The 12,636-nt window shown below is 41.8% G+C and overlaps 1 protein-coding gene across 1 annotated transcript in view; it reads right to left on the bottom strand.

The window, feature by feature from the left end:
* Window positions 1-12,636, bottom strand: part of ITPKB (inositol-trisphosphate 3-kinase B) — a 136,933-nt gene that overhangs the window by 116,050 nt on the left and 8,247 nt on the right. The window contains exon 2 of the mRNA XM_075339061.1: window positions 8,431-9,715. Within this exon, the coding sequence (XP_075195176.1) occupies window positions 8,431-9,549 (1,119 nt within the window). The 5' untranslated portion in view covers window positions 9,550-9,715. The remainder of the gene's footprint in view (window positions 1-8,430; window positions 9,716-12,636) is intronic.

Here is a 12,636-nt window from a genome sequence, read left to right as displayed (position 1 = left end):
CTATGTGGGGCTCATACTATATATAGGAGGGTATGTGGGGGCTCATACTGTATATAAGAGACTATGTGAAGGTTTATTCTGTATATAGGAGGCTATGTGGGGTTCATAATGTATATAGGAGGCTATGTGGGGTTCATAATGTATATAGGAGGCTATGTGTGGTGTCTAAGGGTGCTTTCACACTTGCGTTGGACGGCTTCCGTTGCTATCCGCAGCCTTGAGGAATTACGGTAACCGTTGCAGGAAACCGTTATATTCCTCATAGACTTCTATTAGCTACGGATAGCAACGGATGGTCTTGCATTGCATCCGCCCCGCGGCGCATCAGTTGTTTTGACGCTGACCATCAGTGACCGTCGGGCGGATGGAACGCTGCATGTAGCGTTTTTCTGCGCTTGGCGGAGTGTCAAAAAAACGCAACCTGCAGGATTCCGTCGGCGTCCGTTGTTTTTATAATGGACGCCTATGGTGGCGGATTCCGTTAACGCATCCGTCTTTACACAACTGCGCATGCTCAGATGTGTAAAGTCAAGGGAAAAAAACCTATAACGGATTGCGTTATTTTGTACGATCCGTAGCATCCGTTGTGCCACTATATGCAACGCATCCGTTGCATCCGTCACACAACGTAATGCTACGGATCCTGTCCAACGCAAGTGTGAAACTAGCCTAAGGTATAAAAGGGCTATGGGGGAATTGTACTGTATATAGTGAGATATGTGGGGGCTCATATTGTATATAGAGAGGCTATGAGGGGGCTCATACTGTATATAGGCGTTGTCAGCATACTTAATTCTGCTCAATATTAAGTGATGCAATTAATATTAATATAGTATAATAATTATAATTAATAATTTAATATTAATATTGAGCAGAATTAATTTCCGCCTATTGGTTCGGCTTTACACCAGTCATAGCCTCTCATGTGGCCCCTCGGGAAGATAATTTGCCATAGACAGTAAAGTGGCATTTTCATAGAGGTTAACACACCTATAAGCGCTTTTCTGAAATGTGGATGCAGCTCTGGAGGTGACTAAAGTAATAAAAAAAAAAAAAAATACTGTTTGGATTTCCAGGAGGCTCCACCCAGCAAAACCTTATCAACATCTACAGTATGTATGCCGGTTGCAGAGGTAAAAGAGGTATTTGCATAAAATTACGGTAAGTAACCATTGCAGGTGATACAGATAAACTTGAATTTTGAATGCAGCCCTGGAGGTGACTAGAGACATTAAACATAGTATTTGGATCTCTAGGCAAAACTGTATTACGATCCATCAAAATCTTTAAATATTAGGATTTCGAACACTGAATTTTGAATGCAGCTCTGGAGGTGAATAGAGGTGTAAAACAAAGTATTTGCATTTTTTTTGCTATTACTGTCAAAAAAATGCAGATTTAGGTAAGCGAATTGCACTGGTAAGTATTTTCACAAAAATAAGGACTCTCGGCAGCGAATTTAGAGAAACTGAATACTGAATGCAGCTCTGGAGGGGCTAGAGAAATAAAACATAGTATTTGGATTTCTAGGCCAGAACTGTATCTATCAACCTCTTGAATAGTTAGGTATTTTAGATCCCCCTGAATTTTGAGTGCAGCTCTGAAGGTGGCTAGAGGAGTAAAACAAAGTAATTGGATTTCCAGGAAGGTATTTGAGAGAAACTGAATTCAGAATACAGCTCTGGATGATGGAATCAATACCAAAAGAGTAAAAGAATTACAAAGTGTCTTAATACACGTGAGCCGTCGGGTGAGATGCAATGACAGCCATATTGGTTGCCACCCAGCTTTCCCAGGATCAGAGGATTTAGAATAAAGCTCTGGATGATGGAATCAATACCAAATGAGTTAAAGAATTACAAAGTGTCTTAATACATATGAGCCGTCGGGTGAGATGCAATGACAGCCATATAGGTTGCCACCCAGCTTTCCCAAGTTCAGAGGATTCAGAATACAGCTCTGGATGATGGAATCAATACCAAATGAGTTAAAGAATTACAAAGTGTCTTAATAGACATGAGCCGTCGGGTGAGATGCAATGACAGCCATATTGGTTGTCACCCAGCTTTCCCAGGATCAGAGGATTTAGAATAAAGCTCTGGATGATGGAATCAATACCAAATGAGTTAAAGAATTACAAAGTGTCTTAATACACGTGAGCCGTCGGGTGAGATGCAATGAAAGCCATATTGGTTGCCACCCAGCTTTCCCAGGATCAGATAGGACTTGACAGTAGGGATCATTCAGGAAGGCGCAGGCCACATGTGGGCTGTAAATTCTCCATAACAAAGGGCCTGTTCCCCACAGGGACGCCGCTTCCTGTGACACCCGCCGCCCGCCGGATTCCATAGTCCAATATGCATTGATGTATATTTTCTTTGGCCGCGGCCTCCCCCTGATCATCCGCCAGCGCTTCCTATGGACGGACGTATAGAGGATCAGGGCAGAAATAGCTATTCTGTTGTTTCTGGATTTCGTCCCGCTGCTGTTGTGCTATTTATATCGCCCTGCTGGATACGTGCTCCACAAAAGTGAATTCTGCCATAACTGTGTGCACCCCTGACCCCCCCAATCCGGTTTAAATCTGCGCCACAGTCCGCGAATCCCTGCGAATTATACTGCAATCATACGAAAAGAACAAGACGATGCCAGACTGTGCACATGATTTATACCCCAATGCTCTTATAATAGGGCCTGCCGTTCTCTGGCAATAATGGCACTACATGATCCAGCATGCCCTGCTAGCTACTGGCTAAAAGGTCACCAAGTTATTGAGAGACTTGAGATACTATCCTATATAAGGTACCGCCATACAGTGCACACATAATTCTACCATATTGGATGGTGCTAAAAAAACACTGTATGCGGTGGAGCACAAAAATAATGTGTCTGTGGAGCATTACCATACCTCCATATAGTGCTCACATAATACCAACATACAATAACCCAACAATGCCTCCATTGCACTTCAGTACCATGCTATATAGTGCCACCCCTACCACAGACTACAAGACACGCTGTGCAGTACATACTGCTATAGCGTATCCAGATAATACCGCCGCATAGTGATCAAATCAGTAAAAGGTCTATTTTTCAGCCGTTTCTTTTGAGGAAGCAGAGGGGTCTTCACACTGACATAGTGGAAAATCCCTTTAAGTGCGGTATTATTATAGCGAGGACTGGAGCCATGTGTTCAATACACGTCCGGGGAAACATCTGAATGGAATTTGCATGTTTTCCGTGATTGCTCCTATATCCTCAGACGCTTCTGTCCGCAAAACCAGACACATACCGGTGGATTAATACCGTCCACCAAGATCACTCCCGCCCTCCCAGCCTGTGCTCGTGGAGTAAGGAAATCAGATTGTAAGCTCTTCTGGTGCAGATGGATATCGACACAAAGGAACACATTGTGTATAAGGGCTGCAGTATACGCTGCTGATATATATATATATATATACATATATATATATATATATATATATATATATATATATATATCGTGCCTAAACTGTACACCATACCATACTCCAATAATACAGCCATACAATGCCGAAATTATAGAACTGTACGCTGCCTAAACTATACCCCATACTATACTCCGATAATACAGCCATACAATGCCGAAATTATAGAACTATACGCCGCCTAAACTATATTACTCCAATAATACAGCAATGCATTGCCAAAATAATACAGCTATACAGTGCCTAAACACTATCCTATACCGTACTCCAATAATATAACCATGTAATGCCGAAATAATAGAACTATATACGATAGTACCTAAACTATACCCCATACAATACTCCAATAATACAGTCATATAGTGCCCCAATAATAGAACTATACAGTGCCTAAACTCTACCCCCATACCATACTTCAATAATACAACCATACAGTGCTGAAATAATAGAACTATACAGTGCCTAAACTCTACCTCATACCATACTTCAATAATACAACCATACAGTGCTGAAATAATAGAGCTATACAGTGCCTAAACTGTAATCCATACCGTACTCTAATAATACGGCCCTACAGTGCTGAAATAATAGAGCTATACAGTGCCTAAACTGTAACCCATACCGCACTCCGACAATGCCGAAATAATAGAACCATGTGCCTAAGCTCTACCCCATACCGTACTCCGATAATACAGCCATATAGTGCCGAAATAATACAAGTATACAGTGCCTAAACTATACCTCATACTGTACTCCAATAATACAACCATACATTGCCAAAATATTAGTACTACATAGTGCCTAAACTCTACCCCATACGATACTCCAATAATACAGCCATACAATGCCGAAATAATAGAACTATACAGTGTCTAAACTCTACCCCGTACTGTACTCCAATACTACAGTCGTGCCTCGCTATATTGCGGTTCACTTATTGCGACTTCACTGTATCGCGGATGTTTAAAAAAACATCTATCTAATTCTGTATGGCGGAGTTTTCATTATATTGCGGGTTTTTGCGGTATACTGTATAGTACTGTATGTTATCAGCGGATGAATACCGCACTGTACACAATGGAAATGCAGCTCTGTACGCCACTGCCGCTTTTGTTTAAGAGCATGTGAAGTGTTCATAAGAGTGTGGAGTTTATAGGAGTGTGGGAAGGGTTTATAAAGCCTTAAAATATATATAAATAATAAAATAAATATAACACCGCTACTTCACGGATTGTCACCTATTCCGGGCGTCTCTGGAACGTAACTTCCGCGACAGGTAATGGATCACTGTACAACCAAACAATGCCCAAGTAATAGAACTATACAGTGCCTAAACTTTACCCCATACGGTAGCTCAATAATACAGCCATATAATACCCGAATTATAGAATTAAACAGTGCTTAACCTATACTCCAGATTGTGCTCCAATAATATGGTGGTAATATGAATATACAACATATTCCACCATATAGTGCCCAAATAATAGAACTATACAGTGCCTAAAATAAACCCAATATAGTTTGTTCCAGTAATACAGCCATACAATGTCCATAAAAGTTAACTATAAAGTGCCTACACTATACCCCAAACCTTACTCCAATAATACAGCCATACAATACCCATACAGTAGAACTATACAGTGCTTAAACAATACATTATATTGTGCTCCAATACTACAGTCATACAATGTCCATATACTAGAACTATACAGTGCCTAAACAATCTGCCATATATTATGCTCCAATAATACAGCTATATAATGTAAATACAAGTGAACTATACAATGCCTACACAATACCCCATACCTTACGCCAATAATACAGCCATACAATACTCATATAGTAGAACGATAGAATGCCTAAAAATGTGTTATATTGTGCTGCAATACTACAGCCATACAGTGCTCATATAATTGAACTATACAGTGCCTAAACAATCCGCGATATACTGTGCTACAATAATACAGTCATATAATGTCCTTATACAGTGCCTAAAAAATGCATTAGATTGTGCTGCAATAATACAGCCATACGGTGCTCACAAAATAGAAGTATACAGTGCCTAAACCATACATTATATTGTGCTCCAATAATATAAACATACAATGTCCATATACTAGAACTATACAGTGCCTAAACAATCTGCCATAAACTGTGCTCCAATAATACAGCCATACAATACTCATATAGAACTATATAGTGCCTGAAAAAATGCATTATAATGTGCTGCAATAATACAGCCATTCAGTGCTCATATAATAGAACTATACAGTGCCTAAACAATCTGACATATACTATGCTCCAATATTAAAGCCATACAATATCCATGTACTAGAAGTATACAGGGCCTAAACAATCTACCATATACTGTGCTCCAATAATAGTCATACAATGTCCATATACTAGAACTATACAGTGTCTAAAAATGCATCATATTGTGCTGCAATAATACAGCCATAGGGTGCTCATATAATAGAAATATACAGTACCTAAACTATACGCCATGTACTGTGCTGTAATAATACAACCATACCATGTCCACATAGTAGAACTACTGTATACAGTGTCTAAACTATACCCCACACCTTACTCCAATAATACAGCCATACCATGTCCACATAGCAGAACTACTGTATACAGTGTCTAAACTATACCCCACACCTTACTCCAATAATACAGCCATACAATGCCCATATAGTACACCTATACAGTGCCTAACACTTACATTATATCGTGATACATTAATACAGCCATACAGTGCTCATATAGTAAAACACCATATGTTGTGCTCCAATAATACAGCCATACAATGCCCATGTAGTAAAACTATACAGTGCCTGTTCATTTAGAGGTTGATGTCTTTTGCAACTTTTTGCCATTAAGTTAATGAGGTTGTCCACTACTTTTAACTGATGGAGGGGTCATCAATGTCTGATCGGCCGGGGTCCAATCAGCTGTTAGTGGTGCCAACGGTGGCAGCCGGAAATGCTCCATTCTGGTGCTGTCTCGTCAACTGACCGCGGCCGGGTATTGCACATCCGCCTCCCATTGAAATCAACAGGGGCAGATGTGCAGTGCCCGGTCGCTATCAGAAGACGGGGCAGCTCCGGAACTAAGTATTTCCGAAAACAGCTGATCGCGGGGGTGCAGGGTGTCGAACCCCGGCCGACCAGACATTGATGACCCTTCCTAAGGATAGCCCATCAAGGTAAAAGTAGTGAACAATCCCTTTAAGGATCTAATATACAGGGGCCGGGCCAAAATATGATGACACTGAAATTGCGTGAAAACCGCCATACAGAGCACATGACCCAATAGGGCTACGTATTATAAGCATGGACTGTGTAGTAATATGTTTTGCATTGCTATTGATTTTACTATAAACTTCTGCAAAAAAAAAAAAAAAGAAATGAAGCCTCCACAGGCAGGTTCTGTTTTCTTGGTGAAGGTCGCGGGTACCACGTGAAGTTCATGTAGCAGGGTGTGGCGGAATTAATGCAACATTTTCTGCCATGCTTCCTCTGCTTTGTTTGACAGAAGCACTTTTAAAAATACCAAAAAATATAGAGATGACTTTTCTGGGAGTTCTGTAATTTTAACCATGAACCAGGCGGCTCAGGATGAACATCGCCATTCCACGTGAAGAATTATGAAAGGACTAATACTAAAGAATAAGTTATAATAAATATCCACAGAAGATTTCCTTCCTATTATTTACATACAACATTTTCAGCCCCCCGCCAAAATATAAAATCTTGAGGGAGGGGTGTAAATAATTTCCTCTAGGCCCTATACATGCTTTATCTATATATATAATTGCCTTATTCTGTCTGTCTGTCTGTCTGTCTGTCTATCTGTCTGTCTGTCTGTCATGCTCCGAAATTGTGTCCTTACGGTGACACAAAGCTGATTGGCCGCTGGGCTCGCCATGGCCCCGCCCCCCCACACGGATTGGCCTCTCGCCCCGGCTCTCTGCAGGCCCCGCCCCCTCACGCAATGCACGCTCGCTGTGGCCCAACTGACACGGGGCTCCGATTCCCAGGTGAGTACACACACATCAGATCACACTCACTCTCACACATCACAACATGCTGGGATATCTCTTGCTTCTACACCGGCTCTTTACGGGGACCACAAATTTAAATTAAATTAAATTTAAATTAATTTTAATTAAATTAATGTAAATTAAATTTAATTAAATTAAAATATTTAAAAAAAAAAAAGGTTTTCACCCCCTCAATAAATACGGTATATTAACAAACAAAACATTGGCAAGTGCGAGGGGTGTTAATACTTTACACTGTACATTAGAGTTAAGCAAAAATACTCACAGGACACTGGTCCAGCAGCCACACTGGTAGTCCATGGTTGCCAGATCAGAGACATGCAAACGTATTACTATCTGCCGAAATCACCAGCGCCTTTTCTGATTAGTAAGTCCCCCAAAATATGAAGCACAACGTAATGACGACACAACTTCTACTAATCAGAAGAGGCGCAAGGATGCCGACAGGTAAGAGGTTTGCAACACTAATCTGGCAGCCACTGACTACTGACGTGGCTCCATGACCAGGGTCCTGCCACTGTACATATATGATACATAATTCATAAGCATCTGATGGTTATAAAATAATCCAAAAGCAACTTTTTGTGGGGGTTGAATACTTTTGCAAACTACTATATATTGTTTACACTGCACAAAACGTTTCCGACGGTTGCACAATGATGCAAAACCAACATTCTCTAAAAAGACAGACACAGCAATATGGATGAGGCACAATGCAAAACTCAGAGACTTTGAATGACATAAGTGAGCAGAGTTGAGCAAGGATGATGCAGCAGAGCTGAAAATATCAGATAACAAACCTTATTAACGCAGCTTAAAAAGATACCAATAATGCAGCCGGAGCTCGGCTCTGCTACATCCGTGACAAGCTTAGATCATGACCAGTTGACTACTCACCACTTTTGGCTTTTGCTCGATTGTTTGCAGAAATGGGGTGCTGTGTTCTGGGGATTTCTCTGGATCGCTGGACACGTCATCCTCAGATTCGTCCCAAGAAGAAGAGAAGCCAGTGGATGAAGCTGAAGATGAGGACAATTTCCTAGGAAGATTGGTAGGATTGATGCTTAGGCTACTACTGTCCACCTGACCATCACAGTCTTCCCCGTGGTCAGTGACTATGACAGCAGGGATAAGTCCTGGAGAAATTACATTAAATGGGGTGGTCTTGCTTGAGTCTTCAGGGGTGTTGAGGTTTTGCTCAGATTTGGGTTTATTGTAAGTCCTACATTTGTCCTTTTCCAAAGAAACCACTGATGGTGAGAGTGGAACCACTGATAGTGATACTGGGACCACCGATGGTAATCCTGGGACCACCAACGGTGATATAGGTGATGTAGGGGTTGATGTTCCTTCCAAGCTGGAACATGATGATTTATGTCCTCTATCATGACTAAAACTAAACACACTATCCTCCCGTTTACTAAATCGTAGAGGTGACGGGGATCTGCTGCCAAGACGAGGACTTCTAAGCACTGGAGAAACCGGACGGTTTTGGGCTTGAATATGGGCTTCGAAGAGTCCCACCACTTGATTCACCTGAACATTTTGAAGTTCCCTTTGTATTTGAGCAAGACGTCTTTTCTCTTCCGATTCCCCAAGTCCCATTCCTGACCCATTGCCATGCCCCATTCCCAACAAGGCCACCGTTCGTGAATCTATTACAGAAACCGCTTCACCCACATTCCCGCCAGGAAGCCGTAAAGGTGAGGGACACCTTCTAAACCTTGCTAACCTTGGAGAATGCTCTTCTTTCCCGTTAAAACTTGGACTTCGACTTCTTGACGTTGATCGTTCTCCAGACTCAGGATAGACAAAGGAGGGTGAGTTGTGGTTCCGTGGAGAGCTACCAGGACTGGTGGCACCAGGGCTATGGAGAGGCAGTGGCGACCTGACCAACAGCGGACAGTAGGTGCTACGTCTCTCTGGCACAGGCAACACGGGTCTCTGGCTCGTCTTCGTCACACCGTTGTTATTCATCATGACCAAGCTATTCAAGGCATAGCAATACACAGCCATAGTCCTGATATGAGAGGAGCTGCAGATATGGGGCGTGCAGGGCACCTCCGGCTCACACACCCAAGTCCCAAAGACGTCTTCTCGTCCACAGCAGCGTCATTGTTAGAAGTGTTGAGCAGATGACGACTGATCCGGGCAACTGCCCAGACCTCCATAAACAAATCAGCTGTAAATGAGAAGAGAAGACAGAGATGTAAATGAAGTTGACCCGGACTCTTTCGAGATCATAAAAAAGTTTGCAGCTTGGTAAGTTCATGGCCGTCATTCACTCCGACAAAGGAGGACGCCATTTGCATATACCTGCCCAAGACTTACAACCTGTATAGTAAACAAGGCGTAATGTCAGATGCAAGAACGGGCATGTAAAACCATGTCAGAAATGTGAGCGAGGCCTCCTACAGCCACGTCCTTCTCCATTATTTAACCTCTTGTGTCATTAAGGATGTAGAGTATGGAAGGTACCGAGTGTGGGAAAAAAAATTAAAAAATCAACAACCCCTGTTGGTTTTTACTAGCCATATTTTTAATTTTTACCCAATTATTTTTTTACATTGTGACTTTTTTTATTTTGGCATTTTTTTATTATTATTTTTACTTTAAAGGTATTTAATTTTTACTTGGGGGGGCGCATAATGGATAATAATTACATCAGAAAAAAATGTGAAAATTTATCGCAAAATTTTCACCATAATATATCTGGTCATTTTTTTTCTAATTTTATTTTGCAAGTCATAACATAAAAAAAAAAGTAAAAAGAAAAATACAATAGAATTAGCCTTCTATTGTGTTTGTCTTTTTACTTTTTTTATGTTATGACTTGCAAAATAAAATTAAAAATTAAAATTAAAAATAAAAATCACTACCCCAAAATAAATGAAAAGGCATCGGCTTAAAGGGCCTCTGTCAGTAGGATCAACACTCCTAAGCCGTCTACATGGGCATGTCTGGTGCCCACGATCAGGGTTCACATCGTTTTGGACGCATTGTGTTTCAGCAGCATCCAAAGCGCTGCGTTGTACAGTATAAGCACAGTGGATGGGATTTCTAGAAATCTCCTGCACACTGTGCTTGTACTGTACAATGCAGTGAAAACTGACCTACGTTGCGGCTTCCTGAGCCGCAGCATGTCACTTCTTTGCTGCGGAGAAGCAAGTGTTCTCCGCAGGGAGAACACAGAGAGAGACCGCAACCCAGATCGTGGACACAAGCAGCTGCGGTCTCCTGCGCAGGAAACTCAAAGCCCTGCAGGTAAGGACCCACCGCAGCCAGGACGCAGAGGGTTCTGATCGTCTGCACATGCCCAAATTATACTGAACGGCAGAATCATGTTGCCAAGTCATTTGGACTGCATTTCACGCCACTTTAGTTTTTTCCCCTGTTTTTAAAGGGGATGTCCACTACTTTGACAACTCTTTTTCCCTTGTTCACCCCCGTAAAAATATATAAGCCTACACTCCCCTCCGGTGCGACTGCGGTTTCAGCGATGTCTGAAGTCACATTCCCGGGGCTCACGTGACACTGTTATGACACGTGAGCCCCGAGATCAATCAGCGCCCGGCGTCTGTCTCCCCGCTATCGGACATTTGAGCACAATGTGAGCGCTGCTCTGACTTCCCGCTCAAATGTCCGAAGGTGGGGTGAAGGAAGCCGACATCAGACATCGCTGGAACCGCGGCCTCACCGTATAGACTTATTTATTTTTACAGGGGTGAACAAGAGGAATGAGTAGGGTTTGTCTAAGTAGTGGACAACCCCTTTAAGGACATTATATGGTAAAATGAATGGTATCAATGAAAGAAAAAAAAAAGTCTTCATACGGGTATGTTGACAGAAAAAAAAAATATATGGCTCTTGGAAGAGAGGGAGGACAAATGAAAAATCACCCAAGAGAGAAAGCAAAGGAACTGACTAATGCAATCTCATACTCTCTAACCGTCCCGAGAGAAAAAGGGGATGGTTTAAGCAAATATGTATTAAAAAGGGACATTTCTGCCTTTTTTAGGCTGTTTCCAGGATTTTGGATATTAATGGTGTTTGTGAAGTAAACAATCACGTTACTTAGGCCTCATTTTACCTTGTTGCCCATAGCGACCAATCAGAGCTCAGCTATCATGGTTTAAACTGCTGTGGGGAAATGAAAGCTCAGCTCTGATTGGTTGCTATGGACAACTGAGGCCTAGTAAATATTGCCGCATAAATCCTATAATACTAAACATAATAGATCTCAAATATTGGGTTTATTGCCATAGCGACACACAGGCGCCATTACTTTCTACTGAGCGACCACATAATATTAGGTGAAGATGTAGAAATGTGCGACTCTGACATATGTCGTAGAATATAATGGATGTCCCATCTTCCAGCTCATCAGAAACAGGATGGGAACCTGACGCTGGCGCGTTTCCAGCCATGGTATTATGCAGAACCAGTTTTAGCTACAGGTGATTGCTCTGCACAAGGCAGCAATGTTTGTACTGCAGAGAATTATCCGAACTGTCCATGGCCGGGATACACAGGGAATTCCCCGGCAGCTGGCATCCATTGCATAAACAGAACTCCAATACTACAGGGATAGATGAATGGGTTGTGAACCAGAAATAGAATGGTGAGGCGGTGAAATCGTGATGGGCACAGAAAGGCCATTGTATCTATGGGCACAGGCTGGGGTTACCACCAACCGGCAACAAATTTCGGGACAATCCGTAAAAAAAAAATGTAAGGCGTCCATGATTTTTTTTAAGCTGCAGAAACTTATACAGATTATTGACGGGTAATGATCATTATTTTACAGTTTATAGTGAACTAGCTGTACTACCCGGCTTCGCCAGGGTTAATGACTGCTGTTAACAAAATAGAATGTATTAACAAAAATGTATTCTGCACACAAAAACCACAAAATAAATAGAAATGTAATTATAATGTCTGTCTCCCCCTCTGTATATATCTCTGTCTCTCTCTCTCTCTCTCTCTTTGTCTGTCTGTCTCTTTCCCTGTCTGTCTCTGACTTTCTCTGTCTCTTTCTCCGTCTGTCTCAATCTCTTTCCCTGTCTGTCTATCTATCTCTTTCCCTGTCTTTCCCTGTCTGTC

This window comes from Anomaloglossus baeobatrachus, chromosome 3 (assembly GCF_048569485.1).
Source record: "Anomaloglossus baeobatrachus isolate aAnoBae1 chromosome 3, aAnoBae1.hap1, whole genome shotgun sequence".
Classification (NCBI taxonomy): Eukaryota; Metazoa; Chordata; class Amphibia; order Anura; family Aromobatidae; genus Anomaloglossus; species Anomaloglossus baeobatrachus.
This window is presented reverse-complemented; position numbering and strand designations above follow the sequence as displayed.